We start from the raw sequence: 22,640 nt of genomic DNA, 5'->3' as shown, positions 1-22,640 counted from the left end.
CTGGCCAACATGGTGAAACTCCATCTCTACTGGAAAAAAAAAAAAAAAATTAGCCGGGCATGGTGGTGCAAACCTGTAGTCCAAGCTACTCGGGAGACTGAGGCAGGAGAATCACTTGAACCCGGGAGGCAGAGGCTGCAGTAAGCCGAGATCATGCCACTGCACTCCAGCCTAGGAGACAGAGCGAGACTCCATCTCAAGAAAGAAGAAAGAAGAAAGAAGAAAGAAGAAAGAAGAAAGAAGAAAGAAGAAAGAAGAAAGAAGAAAGAAGAAAGAAGAAGAAGAAGAAGAAGAAGAAGAAGAAGAAGAAGAAGAAGAAGAAGAAGAAGAAGTAGTAGTAGTAGTAGTAGTAGTAGTAGTAGTAGTAGTAGTAGTAGTAGTAGGTGATTATCTTAGAAAAAAGACGGGATCAGGTGGGAGTTCCATAGCCTTTACTGAGACCTTAAGCTGCAGAAACCTCTACATTAGAAATTTTATTCTACTTGTATTTTTTAATTCCTTCTTCTGTCCTTTTCCAAGTTTGGAAGAACTGTTTAAAAGGGGTCGGGGTGGGAGTTGAGTTCAATCTCTCTCCTTACTGCAAGACCCCATTGCAGTCATCTTAGTTAGAAAAAAAAAAAAAAAGACTGCCTAACTTCATGGGATTAAAGACAGGTTAGGAGGGTTTGGGTCTGCATGAGAGGCCTGAATTTGGCAGGGAGCTTTGGGAGGAGAATCGGTGTGAGCATAGGGTGGGAAACCAAGAGGGAAGAACAGGGACCTCCTCTACAGACACATGCCCTCATTCAGGGCATGTTCTTCTTCTTTGCTCAAAACCTCACCTGAGGCCGGGCGCAGCGGCTCACACCTGTAATCCTAGCACTTTGGGAGGCCGAGGCAGGTGGATCACCTGAGGTCAGGAGTTCAAGACCAGCCTGGCAACATGGTGAAACCCCATCTCTACTAAAAATACAAAATTTAGCCGGGCATGGTGGGCACCTGTAATCCCAGCTACTCAAGAGGCTGAGGCAAGAGAATCACTTGAACCCGGGAGGCGGAGGTTGCAGTGAGCTGAGATCATGTCACTACACTCCAGCCTGGCAGCCTGGGCGACAAGAGCAAAACTCTGACTCAAGAAAAAGCAAAAACAAACAAACAAAAAAAAACACCTTACCTGAACCAGAGCTGTGCCCCCTTTTAGTAACATGGTCTCTAGCTATTCTTTCCATACAAGGTGCCAGATGACCCAAGGTCCTGACTCTAAACCCACTTCCCAGGGCTGGGGGCCCACTCCCCTAACAGGCCACTAAACATGGCCTGCCTGACCACCCACACCTCTATTTATAGCCAGAGTCCCCCATGCCTGTTCTGCCCACCCACTGCAGGGTCTCCTGGGCTCTACATGACCCAACCAGACTCTCTACAAATGAACCAAATGTTGGAAAAGGAAGAGACAGAGAAGGAAAGAGATGGGGAAGGGGTGTATAATGGAGGGTCAACAAGAGGAAACTCTAGTGAGTACAGGCCTCTGCACCAAGATCACTCAATACATGGAAAAGAACAACCCAAGCATCCATCAACAGATGGATGGATAAACGCAAAGTGTATATCCAGGCAATGGAATATTATTGAGCCCTAAAAAGGAAGGACATCCTGACACATGCTACCACATGAACTAACCTAGAAGACATTATGCAAAATGAAATAAAGCCACATACAAAGGGACAAATGTTATATGATTCCACTTAACGGAGGTACCAAGAGTGGCCAGATTCTTACACAGAAAGTAGAATGGTGAGTGCCAACGGCTAAGAGGAGAGGGAATGGGGAGTTAGTGTTTATTGGGCCAGAGTTTCAGTTTGGGAAGATGAGAAAAGTTCTGGAGATAAATGATAGTTACCAGTGATATTTACACAACAATATGCATGTACTTAACACCACTAAACTGCATAGTTAAAAATGGTTATGATGCGCTGGGCACGGAGGCTCACACCTGTAATCCCAGCACTTTGGGAGGCTAAGGCAAAAGTATCACTTGAGGTCAGGAGTTCAAGACCAGCCTGATCAACATGGTGAAACCCCATCTCTATTTTAAAAAAAAAATTATATATATATATACACATATATATATACAGACACACAGACACACAAAATTAGCTGGGCATGGTGACACACGCCTATAATCTCAGCTACCTGGGAAGCTGAGGCAGGAAAATCACTTGAACCCAGGAGACAGAGGTTGCAGTGAGCCGAGATCGCACCATTGCACTCCAGCCTAGGCAAAAAGAGCGAAACTCCATCTCAAAAAAAAAAAAAAAAAAAAAGGTTACGATGGTAAATTTTTTTTTGCTGTTTTTTCATTTTTTTCTCTGTCCCACGTGATGTGCAGGAAAGGGTGGTAAATTTTGTTATGTATCATTTACCACAATTGCAAAAACAAAAATAGAAAAAAAATGGAAAAGATCTAAGATAGTTTTCTCGGAATAGCTGCCCCAAGTCTGTGTTTGTGTACACATATGAAATGGATCATCAGAGGCCAGGCACGGTGGCTCACGCTGTAATCCCAGCACTTTGGGAGGCTGAGGCAGGTGAATCACAAGGTCAGAAGTTCAAGACCAGCCTGGCCAACATGGTGAAACCCTGTCTCCAACAAAAATACAAAAATTAGCCAGGCGTGGTGGCATGTGCCTACAATCCCAGCTACTTGGGAGGCTGAGGCAGGAGAATCACTTGAACCCGGGAGGCAGAGGTTGCAGTGAGCTGAGATCACACCACTGCACTCCAGCCTGGGCAACAGAGTGAGACTTCATCTCAAAAAAAAAAAAGAAAAAGAGCCGGGCACGGTGGCTCAAGCCTGTAATCCCAGCACTTTGGGAGGCCGAGGCGGGTGGATCACGAGGTCAGGAGATCGAGACCATCCTGGCTAACATGGTGAAACCCCGTCTCTACTAAAAATACAAAAAACTAGCCAGGCGTGGTGGCGGGCGCCTGTAGTCCCAGCTACTCGGAGGCTGAGGCAGGAGAATGGCGTGAACCTGGGAGGCGGAGCTTGCAGTGAGCCGAGATCGCGCCACTGCACTCCAGCCTGGGTGACACAGCGCGAGACTCCGTCTCAAAAAAAAAAAAAAAAAAAGAAAGAAAAAGAAAAAGAAAAGAAATGGGTCGTCAGAAATGTCCAGAATTGTCAAGACAGGAATCCAAGTACCGGCCAGACCTGGTCCAGACTCTGGCTCCAGAGATTGGTGTGAGCTAACAGGAGTACTTCCTAAAAGCACAGAGAAGTGGAAGCCCTGCAGTGCCCTGCAAGGTTTGGGCAGACTTCCAACCTAGAGTGTTACTGACCACCTGGTGGAAACCCTGGGGCACAGAGAGCTCTGGGAAGAATTCCTGGTGCTGTCCTGAGACACAACCCAGGGATGAAACCATTTAATGTGAAGCCCAGGGGAAGCAACACTTCAAGGACGGAAGCGAAAGAAATAGCAAGCCCATGAGAAGCTGTCATTCTCCGGGAGCCACAGGGGCCCCTCCTTCCTGCACAGGGAGGAATGGTCACTCCACCCAAACTCACAGGCCCAGCTCAGTGACAGGCGGAGGAGCACAAAAATTTAGCTAATGTTGGCCGGGTGCTGTGGCTCACGCCTGTAATCCCAGCACTTTGGGAGGCTGAGGCAGGCAGATCACCAGGACAGGAGATCAAGACCATCCTGGCTAAGATGGTGAAATCCTGTTTCTACTAAAAATACAAAAAATTAGCCGGGCGTGGTGGCAGGTGCCTATAGTCCCAGCTACTCAGGAGGCTGAGGCAGGAGAATCGCTTGAACCCGGGAGGTGAAGGTTGCAGTGAGCTGAGATCACACACCACAGCACTTCAGCCTGGGCAATAGAGCAAGACTCCGTATAAAAATATATATATATATTTAGCTGAGCGTTGATAAGTGCTTAAATAGGATAATGTGTCAGTTCTCATTTATATCAATTTCCCTTTCTTGGATAATTCTCTCATGTTTAACAAGATGGAGAAGAGTAAAGGAGAGAGAATTAGCAGACAGAAAACAGGAAGAGGATGCAAAAGACTGAAATGAAGGGTGAAGAAGACAGTGGTTAGAAGCAACAGAAGATTCAAGAACAGGCATCTGCTTGACGCCAGGACTCTCTGCCCTGACACTTTATTGTTCTAGAGCCCTCACTGCTAGGTGGGGGTGTGGGGCTATTTACTGTCTTTTTCACTCCATGTTCTCCCACCCCACACCAGAACAGGGGGTCTGTGACAGCAAAGATAGTCTTTTTAGTTTCCCTGCTGTCCATATCTCCAGAACCTTGGACAGCATCTGGCACACAGTGGGTGCTCAGTAACTGCTGAGTGAGCGAATTTTTTTTTTTTCTTTTTTTTTTTTTTGACAGTCTTCCTCTGTCGCCCAGGCTGGAGTGCAATGGCAGGATTTTGGCTCACTGCAACCTCCGCCTCCCAGGTTCAAGCGATTCTCCTGCCTCAGCCTCCCAATTAGCTGTGACTACAGGAGTGCACCACCATGCCCGGCTAATTTTTGTATTTTTAGTAGAGACGGGGTTTCACCACGTTGGCCAGGGTAGTCTCGAACTCCTGACCTCAAATGGTCCACCCACCTCGGCCTCCCAAAGTGCTAGGATTACAGGCATGAGCCACAGCGCCTAGCCTAGTGAGTTAATTTTTTTTTTTTTTAAGTTGAATGGCTCTAGACAGAAGGGAGGCATGGCTGGGAAGATATATTCTCTTTTTTTTTTTTTTTTTTTTTGAGACAGAGTCTGTCACCCAGGCTGGAGTGCAATGGTGTGATCTAGGCTCACTGCAAGCTCTGCCTCCCGGGTTCACACCATTCTTCTGCGTCAGCCTCCGAGTAGCTGGGACTACAGGTGCCCACCACCACACCCGGCTAATATTTTGTAATTTTAGTAGAGATGGGGTTTTGCCATGTTAGCCAGGATGGTCTCGATCTCCTGACCTCACGATCTGCCCACTTTGGCCTCCCAAAGTGCTGGGATTACAGGCGAGAGGCATCGCGCCCGGCCGGAAGATATATTCTTAAAGGAGAATGGGGTATCTACTCTATGTTGGCCACTGTACTAATCCTTCTACAGGTGTGCTCTTATTTTCTCCTCTTGATGGCCCTTGTGGGATTATTCCTTCTACAGATAAGGAAATGGAGTCTCACTTGCAGCAAGTAGGGGAGCTGAGGTGTGATCCAGGTCTGACTGACACCAAATGGTGTGCTCTTTCTGCAAATGTCCAGAAAGGACAATTGGGAAGACGTGAGGAGGAGTGGAGGAGAGGTGGCAGGGAAGAGTATAGGAAACGGTGTAGAAGAGACCCGCTGAAGAGAGACGGAGAGCATGTCAGGGCAGATGGAAAGGGGTGACCCACGGAAGGGGAAGGGTCCAGAGGCCTCCTGACCTTTTCGCCCGTCCCTCTGGAAGTCCACGTGACACCACTCGCCATCATTGACCTTGCGGCTGGATGCCCGCAGCTTGATGCCCCCAGATCCCATGTCCAGCAGAAGATAGAGGTGGCCGTCCAAAAGCTCCATGGCAAAGTAGTCAGCCCGCTGAGCAGAGCTGTGGCTGCCAGCTCCACCCTCAGCCCGCCGGCCCTGGCTGAAGAGCAGCAGCCCATTGGGCTCAGTGGTGCGGAAGTCTAGGGAGATGGAGCCAGTGCGCTTAGCGCTCCAGCGGGGCAGCGCCACAAAGGCCTCGGGACTCTCAAAGGTCACAGGGTCCAGGGCAGCCACATCCTCACAGCGGAATGACAAGTCCCCCTGCAGCTTCATCTTGGGGTCCCCTTCCTTTGCCAGGCGGGATAGTTCCAGTTTGAAGTCATTGTTCTTATAGACCACCTGCAGGGAGGGGTGGCATCAGGTATAAAGAATCAGAAAGCAGCTTAGGGCCTGGTCACTCCCACCCAGCAGCGAGCACCAGGGGACCCAGTCACCCACCCCTGTAGCCCCTGCTCAGTTCCACCAGACCACTCCCCTTAGGCCTCTGTTCCAGAGCTTCAGGCACAGAGGCTGTGAACAAGCACCTCCCTTGCCTGTCCTGTCCTGTCTTCTGGCCCAGCAGGAGCATGGTAACTTGCCCTGTGGGCTCTCAGTGCCCACTAAATTGCAATTCATAATAATGACAAGGCCACTGACATGTGGTAGCCATTTTCTACTTGATGAAGCACGTTCACTTACACTCTCATGTGTGCCTCACAACCTTATGAAGTAGGCACTGACTACCCATCTACACAGGAGGAAACTCAGCATTAGACAGTCAAGTGACTTGACCACAGTCACAGAACCAATAAGTGGAAGAGCTGGGACTCAAGCAAAGGTCTTTAGTCTTCACACCCAGCATTCTTTCCTCTGTTTCACAGCTGCCTTTGAGGGGCCTCTATAAGGATGGGAGTTTCTAAGGCTCAAGGAAATGAGAGGAGAGAAGCCTCTTGATAGAGTCAGTGGGCCTTAGGTTTTAAAGAGGGGGTGTCTCCCACCATGGACTTGGAAGGAACAGAGGACCCAGACACCTAGCCGGGTCAGACTAAGTGACACTGAAGACAGGAGCCAAAGGGCTCCTGAACGGCCTGCAGCCCCTCCCTAGCCCTACTCACGTCCTTGAGGCAGCCCATGAAGTTGTTGCTGACGGGTGAGCCCGGCAGGTCAGCTGTGTTGGGGCTGCCCCCAATGTAGAAGAAGTCATCAGAGCCCAGCATGGTGTAATCCTCCTGCGTGTAGCCTGTGGTGGTCAGGATCCCGTCCACCGAGATGGTCACCTGCCCAGCCCAGGAGGGAGGGAGAAAGACAGGAGACAACCAACATCAAATCCCTAGGAAGAGCTATGGCTGGGCAAAGGAGGGGCCAGAGGGCAGCAGGGGAGGGGGACCCCCATTTTTATGTCTGCTTGTCTTGGAGAAGGAACAGTGGGGGGAGAGAAGGAATGAGGAAAAGGAGGCAGCACAAGATTTGATGGTTTCAGGGTGGGCTAAGACCTGCCCTCTTGCCCCCAGCTCAGCAGGCAAGAGCCTGAAGGGTACTTAGAGCTCCCCATGAGGTCCCCCAAGAAGTTGTTCCTGGAAGGCACTCTGAACAAGAATGTGGGCTCCAGGATGGATCCCCCATTCTGGGGCACAGGATGGGTGCAGATGGCATCCTCACTTTTCTTCTCCTGAAGGTACTCTCTGGACACACACATGACTCCAGAACTTCTTTCAAAAGTGTGCCAGAGAATGGTGTTCCCCAGACCTTGGTGGCTTAGACTCACCTGCAGCCCTCTCCGCTGGGTGCTGGGAAGCCTTTCAGTCTGGACCCAGTAGGGAGATGGAAGATAGCAGTGTGAGGACCAGGAACTCAGATATTCCCAGAAAGTCTTGAAACTTTCTGGGGTTGCCCATCGGGGCTGATTTCCACCCCTGCCGCCCAGTCTCCGGGTTTGTACTTCTAGCCCTTTCCTGAGTCTGTCTCTTGGCTCCTCAGATCTCCTTATATTCAGGTCACTCTCTTGCCTCCAAAGGAGAGGGAGCTCTTTAGCTACATTAGTCCACTCTTCCTTCTTCCTATCTAATTGCCTTGTCTACAGACACCACCAGAGTTACTCCAGGGAGCCAGGGCCAGCTTAGGGAACAGAGGGGAATAGGGCTAACCTCATGAATACCTTGCCCCTGGGCTGAAAGTTCAGTAAGAAAGCAGGATGAGTGGGAATGGGGCAGTACTTGGTGTTCCAGGAGGCAGGGGGGCTCAGCGGTGGCCTGGAGAATGCCGAAGTGATCTTAGGTGGGGCAGGGCGGAGCGTGACAAGGACAGGAAACTCTCTGACTCCCCCAGTCTCCCCAGGCAAATGTCCACCTAGTCTCCAAAAAATCTAACTCTACAAGCAGCCCACAAGGGTTCAAGACACCCAGAAAGGTTGTGGGAGAAGGGCCAAGGGCTATGAGACCATGAGCCCCTACTCTAGGAAGGCAGTGGTTTGGGAAGGTCAGCTGGGAAAGAGGGCAGAGCTCTGCAGGGTCAATAGGAAGCTGGCTCAGGGTTAGCCCAACACTGTGTTTCCAAAGGCCACAGCTCACCCCATTTCTCATTCCCCTGGCAGAGAGGGGCTGGAGAAAGGGAAGAAGGAACCGGGATGAAAGGTCAGGGATAAGACAGGGAGTGGGTAATAGGCTGAACGGGCCTCCCTGGGACAAATTCAACTCCATCCAGCCCTCCACCTCCACTCTCCCTGATGCTGCACTGAAAGAGGTGCCTCAGTACCCTCTTTCAGGAACAGTCTAGAGATTGGGGCCTTCCAGTCACATCCTATGCCCTCCTCACCCACACCAGTCTATATGCACATGCCACCAGCCATCTTCCAGCGACTGGTCTCCAGGGGTCCATAGTCTCAGTGGGTGAGGGGAGGAACTCCAAAGGGACATGAGCAGAACTGGGGTAAGGGAGCTTCCTGCCCTCCCAGGACCCCCGAATCCCCCCGTGCTTGGCTGGAGCCTTGCAGTGAATAGGGTAGAACTGAGCCCCACTTTCCACCTCCTGGGAACCATCAAACCTTGTGCTGGGGTAACTAGGTTCAAGAGCAGAAGGTAAGAGGGGGTCTTTGTGGAAAGGGGCAGTCTGAAAGCTTTTGAATCTTATTTGAGGGAGGGCCGGTCATTACCATTTATTTCTTCTTCCCTCCACCCCACCCTAAGGCTGGGAAGTAGGGGTCTGGGTAGAAAAGGGAAGGGTCAAAGTATTAGTCACAAAAACATGCAAACAAGATTAGACCTGGCAGAGAGGGGCTGGAGAAAGGGAAGAAGGAACCGGGATGAAAGGTCAGGGAGAAGACAGGGAGTGGGTAATAGGCTGAACGGGCCTCCCTGGGACAAATTCAACTCCATCCAGCCCTCCACCTCCACTCTCCCTGATGCTGCACTGAGAGACCAGGAACTGGGCTGCTGATTACTTCCTGTGCCTAAGTCTGGTCACCCCAACTGGTCAGCTCCTGACAGGTAGGCACCAGCCTGACATGTCCCTGTAACCCCACTAATCTGAACATAATCCAGGATATACAGCACATAGCCATTAAAGATCATCTTATGACCCAGGGCCACAAAGCCGGCATCTCCATCTATGAACCTAACACCTAGGGAGCCTGTGACTTTGGTGACAGAAACTCAAGTGCACTCCTGCTTCAGTGCAGGGAAAGAGCTCTTCTGGTCCCAAAGCTCCCCAGGAAGAGAATCTCCTCTTTTGGCCTCCAGCCCACCTGAGCCCCTCAGCTGTGTCCTCCCTCCCTGACCTCAGAAGCCAGGGCACCAGCCACTGGCCATCTCCCTCACCCTATGGGCTCTCTCTGTCCCACTCCATTTGCCAAAGTCACCCTCCCTTTGCCCTCTCAGACTTAGACGAGGTGACAGTGTAGGGTAAAGAGGAGGAAACACCCTCCTCAGTTTCCCTCCTGACTGGGCACAATCTCACCTTGCCCCCTGGGCTTTTTGCAGATCACTCCCATGTGCTCCCTACTGGGAAAGGGCTGCCTTAATCATCCTCTTATGGCCCAGGGCTGGGCCTGGGGGTGGGGTAGCAGGAGGAAGGACAATATAAGGAAGTGCCCTGAGGAAGGGGATCAGCCAGAGGTGGGGAGTAGAGGGAGAAAGTGGGGATGGGTTCTGGGTGGAAAGGAAGCCAAAGGTAGAGGGAATGGAGGAAGGTCTCTGGGGAAGGCAAGGAGGGAGATGACTTAGATTAGTAAAACCCGACTGTTCCCTCAGACAAATCAAAGTCCAGACACAAAAATGGCAGGTTCGTTAGTAAAAGCAGGAAACAGGGGAATAATTCCCCCGGTCCCCCTCCACCCCAGGGGTTCATGATGCCCCTGCCCCCCAACCCCCCCCACGCATCTTCTGGAAGGGGTGGGGCCGGTGGGGGAGGAGGGAAAGGAGGGGGTCGTGTGACACAGAACAGCCACTGCAGCTGGACACATGCAGGTTAGAGGAGCAGGGTAAGGGCTAGGCCCAGCAGGACAGGCCAGAGAAAGGCAGCCAGGTAAGAAGGCGTGCAGGGCAGGGGCATTGGGAGGATCAGAGATGGAGGCGACAGAGCTGTGGGGCGCAGGTAGGGAGAGCTTCCTTCCGATGATGAGGGGAAAAGAGAGGAGTGACCACTAGGACAGAGACACTTTAAGGGTTGAAAAAGAAAGAGAAAAGACATTTGACTCTACCTTCCTCATAAGCAGGCGACCCAAGACTCATTCCACCACCCATTCGCCACCAATCACCAATCCCCAGACACACCTGCGTACATACCACATCCTACCCAGGGCAGTGAGACGTTCCAGCTGTCTCCTTCCAAACAGCATCACTGAGACGTAGCAGAGTGTCTGCACCCAACCCATGCCAACCCGCTCAACACAGACAAGCGAGCCAAGTGGGTACTGAACTGGCCAAGGGGAATGAGCCAGAGCTTCTGCCCTGGAAGAGTTGTGTCCAGCCAGAGGAGAAGGGAGAGGGTGCAGAGGCAGCAGGAGCCCACGGCCCAGCCCCCACCGTGCTCCCCAGGAGCAGGGAGGCTGGATGCAGGTGGCCACAAGGGGCAGCCTGTGACTTGGGTGGGCTCTCAGCCCTCCCTGCTGACCCCACTTCTCTTTCTGCTCCACGCACCTCCCCTGTGGCAGGCTGTGCAGGATATGAAACTAGGCCCTGGCCATAAATAACTCCACATTGGTGGGCACTTCATGCCCACCATGCCTGAGGAAGAAAGGCTGAGGAAGAGGGGAAGTATCCTTCTGCCATCTTCTGGAGCCTTTCTCAGTTGCCTGTGATGGTCACAGGGTCACTGACCTCCTTGGGAGTGGGACTTATTCTGGGGAGAACAAGACAGAGGGCAGGTATTTTTAACTTGTGGGCAAGCTGACTGAGCTAGGGAGATTCCAAGTCCCTTGATATTGTGTGCAAAACTGGCTCTGTGGGCTTTTTTCCTGTGAGAGTCCATTGCTGTCATCAAATTCTCAAAGGTATCCAAGAGCCAAAGGTGGTTAAGAACAACTAGTCTAGGGGAAAGGTCCTGGCATCCCCTTAGGATTGAGTGGGTGGAAATAAGAGACAAAGACAAAGGGGAAGAAAGGGTCTCCAGGCTGAGTGAGGTACTGCAAGTCCTGCTAAGGGTTTGGGTTAGCTACCTGTTCAATGAGAGGGCAGAAACTAACCAGAGACTCGGGCTGGAAAGATACACCATGAAGATGGACTGAATCGGCAGGCACAGCCCTGTCGTGAATCCTGAGGTCTGGATTTGATAGTTTGGGAATAGAGAGGAAAGATATCAGGTCAGAAATCCTGGGCTCTCATTCAGCCTTTATCCTTTTCCAAAACAATCCCATTTTACCTCTGACTCTCATCTGTGAGAGGAGTTTAACAACTTCTGCGGCTCCCATTTCTTCCAGGCTTACACTGAGCACCAAATGAGAAAACTGAAGTGAAAGTCCTCCATATCTGGCTATGTGACCCTAGACCAGGTGCTTTCTCTGGGCTTCAGCTTTCCCCATCTGTTAACTGGGAACAGTCTCTGCCTGCTACGTGCAACCCAGGCATTTATCAAGTTTAAATGATATTCGAAAGGGGAAAGCTATTCAAAGACTCCCAGTGTGTATACAAAGAACTATCATTATTTTTACAAGCAAACTCCATCAGCCTGATCACACCTAATCCAAACTTCTCAACCTTCTCAAGGTTGGCCTTTTTGCTTTATATCCACCCTCTCCCCGAAGAAGAAGTGCTCAAACAACATGAAAAGAGTCCATATAAATGAGTTAGTAAAAATAAACTGGAAACTAACCAAAACCTGTCTGGGGGATGCCTTGGGAATCAGAACACATCGAACCCTGTTACAAGGCTTCAGACTCTGGTCTTGGCCGGAAAGAGCTGATTCCTAGTACAGGTTTATGAAGGTCTGTGAGGCTACCAAAACGCAACTAGATCTGTTTACCAGTCAGTATTGCTCATGCAGGAAAGTGCAGACTTTAGAGACTCAGAATTTAGCAGATACTTTCATTTTCAGGGCTGAAACAAGACAGTATTGTTTACTTTTGTTTGTTTGTTTGTTTGTGTGTGTGTGTGTGTGCGTGTGTGTGTGTGTGTGTGTGTGTGTGTGTGTGTGTGTGTTTTAGAGATAGGGTCTTGTTTGTTTGTTTGTTTGTTTGTTTGTTTTAGAGATGGTGTCTTGCTGGGGCACAATGGCTCATGCCTGTATCCTAACACTTTGGGAAGCCGAGGTGGGTGGAATGCCTGAGCTCAGGAATTCGAGACCAGCCTGGGCAACACGGTGAAATCCTGTCTCTACTAAAAATACAAAAACTTAGCCAGGTGTGGTGGAGTGCACCTGTAGTCCAAGCTACTCAGGAGGCTGAGGCATGAGAATTGCTTGAACCCAGGAGGCAGAGGTTGCAGTGAGCCGAGATCATGTCACTTCACTCCAGCCTAGGCAACAGAGCCAGACTCTATCTCCAAAAAAAAAAAAAAGAGGGGAGGGGGGTCTTGCTATGTCATCCAGGCTAGTCTTGAACTCCTGGGCTCATGCAATCTTCCCATCTCAGCCTTGAGTAGCTGAGATTACAGGTTCATAGCTGGTTGTTGGCTTCTTCTTTTTGTTTTGTGTTTTGTTTTGTTCTGTTTTGTTTTGTTTTGGAGATGGAGTTTTACTCCTGTTACCCAGGCTGGAGTGCAGTAGCGCGATCTCGGTTCACTGCAACCTTGGCCTCCCAGGTTCAAGTAATTCTTCTGCCTTAGCCTTCTGAGTAGCTGAGATTACAGATGCCCATCACCACACCCGGCTATTTTTTTGTATTCTTAGTAGAGACAGGGTTTCACCATGTTAGCCAGGCTGGCCTTGAACTCCTGGACTCAGGTGATCCACCCGCCTCAGCCTCCCAAAATGCTGGGATTACAGGAGTGAGCCACCACACCCAGCAGATTGTTTCCTTCTTAACCAACTTAACCACCTCAGCCTCAAGTAGCTGGGATTACAGGTGCCTAGCTGGTTGTTGCTTCTTAACCAATTTAATCAAGTCATTCATCTTTCCTCCTCTTCTCCAGCCCAATTCCTGAAGCATTCTAGGGTTTCATACAGTTCTTTTGGGACTGATTCTTAAGAAGAGATAGTAAGTAATAGGATCTCCAGTGGGCCAGAGATGTTGTATTCTCCAGGGTTTGCTATGGAAGAGAATCATTTCTTTACAAAACATCCCTGCCCTGGAAACACTGAGACAATCAGTTAACATTTTATAAAGCTTAGTAACACTACAATTTCCTTTACAGAGTACAAATGTTTTCACTTCTATTACTCTACTTGATCTTCACACTGATTCCATGTAGTAGGCAATGCAGGTATATTACCCCTATCAGCCCATTTGGTAGATAAGGAAACTGAGCTTTAGTAGACTCAACCCACGTGGTCAATTTTTAACCAAATTGAGGCTAGATGGAAAGTCTGCTGGGTCCTAATTCTAGGATGGTATTACCCAGAGGCTTGGGGTGTACCACATGGCTTGATCTTGCCTCCCTTCTGTCCCCAAAGTCACAGGTTGGCTATCTACTGAAGCACCATAAAGAAAGTTCCAAATGGCCAACTCCTGACAGGTACTCAATGGCCTGGCCTAAGCTGGGCAGGTAGCAGCTAACTCCTAGAAGCAGCAGCTGGAGGAACAAGAAACCTGGCACTGTATGCCCCATTGGAACACCAAGACCACTGGGAGTGGTAACCTGAGATCTTAAATTGGGGAGGGCCAGAATGTCTTTGGCCATGGGCACTAGTCTATATGGGTGCAGGAAAACATGGACCCGCATAAGTGTCAGGAAAAGCCAGATGTAGCCTCAGAGGTACAGCCTCCTAGGGAAGTTGGGGAGACACTCAGATTGGGAGCCCCAACTGTTACGCTTCCCTCCTCACCAGCCAGCCATGCAAACCTGGGCGGCTGGGCAGGCCAGGCAGCTGCCCCAAGCAGCGCCAGCCCCACAGGAGCAGACACGTCCATCTGCAGGGTCCCCAGCCTGGTGCTCAATCACTCTGCATTATTAATAGGCGATGACTAACCGGCTGCTGCTGCAGAGCCAGGACTGGGCAGGCACAAGGGAATCCCAGGGGATCGCACGCAGCAAGGCCTACGGGCACACACTCTGAGGCAAGGCAAGGAGCAAAGAGCTAGCCCCAGCTCCTTCCCTGTTCCTGCCTGCCATGGCACCGCGACTGAAGGGCCAGTCCCCACAGTCCACCTCCACACAGAGTCCTCACCAGGCTCAAAAACCTACACAGTCACGCAGCCCCCAGCTCACACCAGCTCACACATGGAGAGTCACCAGCAGAGCCTCGCACATACACAGTACAGCTTCCCACTAACACCCCGAAATGTCACGCCAACATTTACACACAGTCACACCCACACACCAACACACACCAGCTGCATTTACACAGACACCCACACCAACACTCACCAGGACTGAGCCCAACCCAAACAGAGGAACTGGGTGACAAGGACAACCAATGCTGCCCCTTCCCACCCCTGCAGGCCTCCTCCTCTCACTCCCCTCAACAGGAAAGGAAACCAGCCCCTGTCAGAGGCCATGCGGGGCAGGCAGTGGGCAGAGAGGGCAGGGGGTGAGGGGAAGGAAGACAGTGTGAAACACAGTGTTAGTCAGAGCAGCAGAGCAGTTGCGGGGAACTGGACGCTATCCCTGGTTGGGGGAAAAGACCATTCATGCCATGCAAAATGTAGGGGACTTGGAACCAGGAACTCTCAAGGCTGAGAAGTGAGGGAAGGGACGGCACCTTTCCCGCAGCAGCCAGCATGGGGCAGCCCCCAAACTGCTATGAACTGATGATTTGCATGAGGTCTGGACTGATCTCAGACAGCTCCGCATCTCCCAAGGCCATGCCCCCCACCCCTGGGAACCCACCCCGCTGGCTGCCACTGGAGGTCTCACCCCCAGCCCCCTCCTCAAACTTGAGGGGCCCTGTCCAGGGAGCTGACAGTGAGCAGAGCATAGCATGTCATGGGATGGTGTTTTCCATGGATTTTCAGGGGACCAAGAAACTAAATCAAAGAGAAAAAACAAGGGAGGGGAGGGAAAAGAACAAAATAAAGCAATAGAAATAAGCAGCCTGGCATCGGGGCTGGTCTAACCAGAGCCGATGAACATGGGGCCTGCCCCCAGGTCTCTCTGGCCAGGAATCTGAATTCAGGAGTTAGGGATTACAGCAGGGACAAGCCAAATTCCTCGATTTCCATTTGTCTTTTGTATTTCAGTTTGGACCAAAAAAAGAAAGAAAAGGGAAAGAGGGAAACTAAAAGAGAAGCAAAATCTAAAGATTGTCCAGGACGCAAAAAACAATTGGAAGAGCAAAACAACCAAAAAACCAAACAGGGAGAGGAAACAAAAGAAGGAGAATCGAACAGTTAAAAAAACCCACGGCAAACCAAACGGTAAGACAATTAGAGTGATATCTACCAGATAATGCAGTTTGTTTACCATAGCGTGTCCAATCCCTGCGTGCTTCACCGGAGATATAGGGGGATGGGGAGGAGGGGGATGTCAAAAAACAACAACAAACACAACAACAAAAGAACAGAACGAAAAGAAAAGAAAAATAAAATGACCAACTGTGAAACTCAAGGAAGGAGGAAAAAATATATATCTATATATATTTGGTTGTTTGTTCCAACCCTCCCACCTTAGGTTCAGCGAAAGTATTTGTTTAAAGAAAATTAAATTATAATGGAGGGAGGAGAAATAAAACACACACAAAAATTAAGTTCCTTCTTCTCCCCATCCGTCCCCCATCCCTCCTCTGGATTCCTCTTCCCCCTCATCCCCTCCCCGAAGACGAGCCGTCTGCAGAGAAGGGGAACAGTTAGAGACCTTGGTTAGTAGAGAAGAAAACAACAAAAGAACTGGACCAAGAAACCAAAGACTTAAAGATGGCCGACATTCCGCAGATGAGACAGAAAGGTTAGTTCGGTTTTTCATTCATACCTTGCCCCACCTGTCCCTGCCCATCCCTTGGTCCCCTGGGTTATAAGCGTGTTAGTAACACACACAGAGTCGGCAACGGGGTTTTCCAACAGAAGGGTGAGAGAGGGAAGGCAGGGGATTAAGAAGCAGACCCAATTATGCAGTATTAGTAAGTCCTATCAGCTGAAATGTTAGAGAGTTTAGGGGAAGGAAGGGAGGGAACAAGGGCTGTGAGGAGGGATGGGCTATTGGTTGGAGCCATGGACTTACAGGTTTGTTGGCTAACTGATCAACCAGATGGCTTTCCAGAGAACTGGCTAAAGAGCGAGTTGGTGCTGGCCAACTGGCTGACCAGTGGCCATACCGGGTTAATGGATTAACCAGTTGGTGATGGGCCAGCTGGCTATCAGGCTGGAAGAAGAGTGGGCATCACCCCTGGAGAATCAAAGGACTGGCAAGAATGAAAGGCAATTTCATTTTGGAGGCAAAAGGAAGGGGTTCCCAAGGAGCATAGGAGGGACCATGGATGCCTGCTTTTCCTGGGGATGGAGAATACGCAAATTGATCCTGGGAGTCACTGAGGAGAGGGGCAGCTCCTCTGTTTTTGTTTTTTGTTTTTTTTCTTCTCGTCCTTAAGAAAGGAAGAGAGAGTAAGTCGCCACCAGTACAGGGAAAAGGAAATGTTGCCCTCCATGGGCTGGCAGATGGCTCACACATTATATCAAATTATTGCAACCCTCCTCCCTCTCCTCCCCATCTCCCACCCATAGTTGACTCCTCCCACGTGTCCACCTTGACTTTTCAGAACTTTCCCCAAAAGTTCTCCAGGCTCTTCAATCACCCCAACCCCATTCTCTTACTCTCCGGGCTGCTGTCCCTCCCAGAATCAAGTGCCAACCACCACCACCACCTCTACCAGTCTCTAGAATTGGTAAGGCCATCCCGGCAGCATAGCCTCCTTTCATGTACACCCACAACCCCCTGAGTCTCCACTCCCCAGAGCCAGCACCAGAAATTCACCCCCCTACACCCATAAAAAGGAACCTCTAAAATCCCTGACTTCCCCCTAAGCTATAAGCGCACTCTTTCTACCCCAGTCTCTAGTGTCCCCACTCTCATGTGGCTCTAAGTTCATTTTCTCTTCTCATTGCCACAGACAGCAGCAACACCCACCTTCCAAATTATCCTTGTCTTTGGGGAGGACACGTCAGAGGCACTGAGGCAGCTTTACTTAAGAGTATTAGAGATGGAGGGACATTATTGCTTGATGCCTGTTAAATACTAAACTGTACCCCAGAGAGTGTGATTGTGAGAAGGAGAGGTATTCTAGGGACAGATCCATTAGTTAGAGAGTTGTTATAACCAGTGGGCACAGGACTAATTCAGTAAGATAATGAATAAGGGCCTCGTATAATTAAAAATAACAGAATTCAATATTTAGCAGCCAGAAGAAGTGCTGAATAACCAATATTAATTATTAGTGATGCAGAAGCAGTTTACATAGCAAGAGAAGAGTCTAATTGCAGGTGCAGTGATGGGAGCCAGGGGATAGCGTGTTTTAAGAGGATTAGTACTGGCGGCTGGTAGGACTGTCATGAAATGAAGAGGCCAACTAGTCAGAACAAGGAACAATTAGCTTCAGGGCAGCTAAACAACCAGACCCAAAAAGGTAAGTGTTGTCTGGTTTCACTGCCCTAGTCAAACAAGGCAGGAATAAAAAGGCATTGGAGGTAAAAATCCAACTACTACTCTTTGAGTTAGAACTGGTTGTGGAGAATAAAATAAGATTTAAATGTTTTCAACTTTAAGAAGAAGATTCCATTTTAACAAGTAGAACAGCAAATTAAGAATCAGGACTGATGGCCGGGTGCGGTGGCTCACGCCTGTAATCCCAGCACTTTGGGAGGCTAAGGCGGGTGGATCACGAGGTTAGGAGATCAAGACCATCCTGGCTAACATGGTGAAACCCCATCTCTACTAAAAATACAAAAAATTAGCGGGCGTGGTGGCAGGTCCCTGTAGTCCCAGCTACTTGGGAGGCCGAGGCAGGAGAATGGTGTGAACCCGAGAGGCGGAGCTTCCAGTGAGCCAAGATCACACCACTGCACTCCACCCTGGGCAACAGAGTGAGACTCTGTCTCAAAAAAAAAAAAAAAAATCAGGACTGAGAAGAAAGAGATGTGAGTTCTAACCCTTGGGCCTTCCACAAATTTGATGAGAGATCCAGCCTTCCTCTTAAAAATAGTAGGGTTGGAGTAGATGAGATGGGGCCCCTCTAGACCTAAGGATTATGGATCCAGACCCAGTCCAATGGAGATCGTGCTTATGGGGTCAATTGTCGTGAAATACTAGAATGCAGCTTCCACCAGAACCCATTCCTGGTAGCCTGGGACACAGCACAGGGAAGGGGTACACAGCAGCCTAAGCCTTCCCAATGGCCAGGATCTGGAGAGCTGAGGCTTCAGAATAACAGATGAGCAACGAAGGCTTTATCCCCATTCACAGAAAGAGCTAGAGAGCTCCTGGAGCCTAGGAGCACAAGCATGACAACACATGATGAATGAGAAGGGTATCAAAGTCACAGAGGGGAGAAGTCAGGCATCATATCAAGTGGTCATTTTTACCAAGTCTTTCTGACTCAAACACTAGCTCTAGGAATTCACCAGGTAGAAAGGAGAGCCTCAGGACAAAACTATACCCCATCTCCACCTTGAAATCTGAGTGTAGCTCCAGCCCGCTCAAGAAAGCCAAGAGAGGGGAATATTTACATAAATCATAAAAATCTGGGGTGAAGACAATCTGTGGAGCTTGAGTAAAAGAAGCTCAAGACAAAGAGAAGAGCAACCCACTCCACTTGCACATAAGAGGGACCCATTTTTCAGAGATACAAGCAGAACATTAAAATGGCTTCAAGATCTGAGAACATCCAAGAATGACAGAAGCACAGGACAAACCCCAGCCTCTTTGCATTTTGCACCAATGACAACAACCAGGCCCTCACTCGGAGGCAGAGGAACAGAGTGGTTTCAAAGTCAGACTTCCAACTCCACCACTTCCTAAATGGATAACCTTGAGCAAGTTCTTTAATCTTCTGTGTCAGTAAAATCGGAATAATATCTCCACCTCACGGAGTTGTCATAAAAATTAGGTGAGATAGTAAAGACAATGAGATCCTTGAGGCCAGGGGCTAGTGGGTAGAGACGTTACAGTGCGATCTGAGAAGCGCTGTGACAGAAAGATAAAGTCCCGAGGAAATTTAGAGGAGGGACCAGGAGAGGTGTTCTTCTGGTCTTGTAAAGTGAATTAGGGTCGGGCGCGGTGGTTCATGCCTGTAATCCCAGCACTTTGGGAGGCTGAGGTAGGTGGATCACTTGAGGTCAACAGTTCAAGAGCAGCCTGGCCCACATGGTGAAACCCCATGACTACTAAAAATACAAAAATTAGCTGGGCATGGTGGCAGGAACCTGTAATCCCAGCTACTCAGGAGGCTGAGGCAGGAGAATCACTTGAACCTGGGAGGCAGAGGTTGCAGTGAGCCGAGATTGCGCCACTGCACTCCAGCCTGAGAGACAAAGTGAGACTCTATTGCCAAAAAAAAAAATAAAATAAAATAAGTAAAAAAGTGAATTGGAGGGTTTTTTCCCAAGAGGACAAGAAGTAGTTCAGTGCTCACACGAAGTAGTTAGATCTGCTACTTTTGGACATGGGTCCTCGCGTCCAAAACCTTACCAGTTGTCTTCAAGAAAGAGACCAAATGGATCAGAAAAAAACTACTAGGAAAACAACTACAAACACTCAATAGTTGCTGATATTAAGCCACTAATTTGTTTACCATCTAGAAGTACAGATAAGGAATGACCACAAATATTGACAACACAGGCAGAATGTGATGAGAGGGCTCAAATACACATTTCCAAGGGCTCAAAGAACATAGCCAAGAAGGAAGGTTGGCTGGAGGAATGGATCAAGGAAGGTTTTATGAAGATGGTGGCATTTAAACTGGGCTTGAAGGATTGAAAAAAACACAACTAATTTGTTCCAGGCACTGTGTTGAGTGTTTTAAGGCAATACCCCAGTTAGTCATCAAAAGGCTCATTCTCACTTTGCTGATGAGGAGCTGAAGCTCACAGAAGTTGTATAACTTGCCTAAAAACACTCAAACTATTGGCAGAGCTGGGATTTGAACCTGGTCTTTCTGACTCAAACCTCAGATCTAGGATTTCACCAGGCAGAAAGGAGGGCAAATGAGTGGTGTCTGTAGGAGAACTGTGAAAACAAAGGGAAAAACTAAGAAAGTTGGCATGGATGAGTATGGAGAACAGCACAGCAGGCCCTGAGACAGGGTGTATGCCATGCCAGAGAGGGAGAGAGGCCTGGGCAGGAAGGAGAGGAAAGGAATCTAATTGCCTGATGGACTCCACCCCTGGGGACTCCATCCTTAGGGGAATGCATTCCTAGACTCCCAGGGGTCTCCTCATCCTTAGTGACTCCATCCTTGGGGACTGCATGCTTGGGGAGTCCATCTTTGGAGGGTTGCATTCTTGGTGGACTCCACCCTTGAAGACCGCATGCTTGTGGACTCCATCCTTGAGGACTGCATCCTTGGTGGACTCCAACCCTGGGGACTCCATTCTTGGGGATTCCATCTTTGGCTATTCCATCCTTGGGGACTCCATCTTTGGCAGATTCCATCCCTGAGGACTGCATCTTTAAGGTACTCTGCCCCTGGGGGACTCCATTATTGGGGAATCCATCCTTGGGGACTCCATTCTTGGGGACTCCATCCTTGGCAGACTCTATCCTTGGGGACTCCATCCTTGGCAGACTCTATCCTTGGGGACTGCATCTTTAGGGGACTCTATCCTTGGGGACTCCATCCCTAGGAGAATGCATCCTTAGGAGACTCCATCCTTGGGGACTGCATCCTTGGGGACTCCATCCTTGGGGACCACATCTTTGAGGGACTCCATCCTTGAGGACTGCATCCTTGGCGACTCCATTTCTGGGACCTGGAGGAGCTCCTGAAAGCCTCTGCAGCAAGGAGAGGAGTTATCCAAGCTGGGCAGGAGGAAGCACCATGTGATATTTGGATAGCCAGCTTGTCTTCCAAATTTGGTGCTGGCTAATGAGGAAATGGGTTTGCACACTGCTTGCATGGTGGTGGGAGGCAGTTAGGAAGCATACTGGGTATGGAAGGAGAGTGGGCCCAGGATTTAAAATAGACCTCGGGGAATCCTCAGAGGTAACAATTCCTGCCAAGATCCTCCAAGAGACACCTCCAGTCACAGTGACCTCGAGGGCTGGATTTGAAAGGAGAGAAAGGAGAGAGCGAGACACTGTCTCATCAGGTGCCCCTGGTCCTAACTGCTATGTTCTGAGAGCCTCTAGATGATTCCAGGGATAATTACCAAGTCCAAGGGAAAAAGGGAAATTCTGCCTCCTTCCAGTCTTTGGAGCTGGCCTTTGACCCACTCCCATGGCTGCAGAAGCAAAGGGAATGGAGACCCCTCAGTGCTGGTTCTCAGGCAGGTCCTCCCCAGAAGGCCATCTCCCTGGCCATTCTAATCAAATGAGAAAAATAACCTGGAAACCACAGTGTTCTCAGATCCTGGCCCTCTATCTTATTAAGGCTGAAGACAGATGTCATTTCTCCCTGTCCTTGCTCCTGGCCCACCAAACGTGGGGGAGACAGAATATTGATTCAAATCACTCCACCCATCATCACCCTTCTTATCACATAAGTGTTGTTCCAATCCCAGGATGTCACCCAGACACTACAAAAACTTGATTGAGGCCGGGTGTGGTGGCTAACGCCTGTAATCCCAGCATTTTGGGAGGCCAAGGCAGGAGGATCATTTGAGGTCAGGAGTTCGAGACCAGCCTGGCCAATATGGTGAAACCCCATCTCTACTAAAAATACAGAAATTAGTTAGGCATAGTAGCAGGCACCTGTAATGCCAGCTACTCGGGAGGCTGAGGCAGGAGAATCACTATAACCTAGGAGACGGAGGTTGGAGTGAGCCGAGATCATGCCACTGCACTCCAGCCTGGACAACAGACTGGGACTCCGTCTTTAAAAAAGAAAGGGAGGGAGGGAGGGAGGGAGGGAGGGAGGAAGGGAGGGAGGGAGGGAGGGAGGAAGGAAGGAAGGAAGGAAGGAAGGAAGGAAGGAAGGAAGGAAGGAAGGAAGGAAGGAAGGAAGGAAGGAAGGAAGGAAACTTGGTTGAGTAGGGCTTCTCCATATCAGCACTACTGACAATTTGGGGTTAGATAATTCTTGGTTATGAGGGCTGTCCTGCAAACTGTAGGGTGTTCAGCATCATTCTGGCCTCTACCCATGAGATGACAGTGGCACCCCCAAGTTATGACAGCCCAAAATGTCTCCAGATGTTACCAAATGTCTCCCGGGGAGCGCAACACAATTGAGTGACTGAGAAACACTGCTCGAGGGACACAAGATCCAATAAATTACTCTTTGAGGCCAGGAAAAACAGGCCCATGAAGGGCCTGGTGAGGCTGAACTTGGCCACAGTCTAGGCCTTGAGTGAGGGCAGTGGAGCCAAAGCATGGCTCTGGGGCTGACCTTCCCCTAGTAGCCATGACGACCAAGAGAGGACTGCTTGTCTGCAGCTCCAACACTTCATATTTATGGGTGTGGACTGGAGTCAAGAAATTCCCCCAG

General features: G+C 49.8%; 1 protein-coding gene across 46 annotated transcripts in view; it reads right to left on the bottom strand.

Moving 5' to 3' along the window:
• The window catches only part of LOC105469526 (neurexin 2), a 117,493-nt gene that overhangs the window by 55,735 nt on the left and 39,118 nt on the right, over positions 1-22,640 (bottom strand). For 29 of the 46 annotated variants that reach the window (XM_011720642.3, XM_071074369.1, XM_011720641.3 and 26 more), the window contains 3 exons: positions 15,455-15,499; positions 6,602-6,763; positions 5,408-5,846 (listed from right to left, as the gene is read on the bottom strand). In XM_011720642.3, the coding sequence (XP_011718944.1) occupies positions 5,408-5,846; positions 6,602-6,763; positions 15,455-15,499 (646 nt within the window). The remainder of the gene's footprint in view (positions 1-5,407; positions 5,847-6,601; positions 6,764-15,454; positions 15,500-22,640) is intronic. The other 17 variants (XM_071074370.1, XM_071074373.1, XM_071074371.1 and 14 more) reach the window with 2 other exon arrangements.

The sequence above is a fragment of the Macaca nemestrina genome, chromosome 12 (genome assembly GCF_043159975.1).
Source record: "Macaca nemestrina isolate mMacNem1 chromosome 12, mMacNem.hap1, whole genome shotgun sequence".
Taxonomy (NCBI): Eukaryota; Metazoa; Chordata; class Mammalia; order Primates; family Cercopithecidae; genus Macaca; species Macaca nemestrina.
Note: the sequence above shows the minus strand (reverse complement) of the source record. Positions and strands in the feature narration are given on the sequence as shown.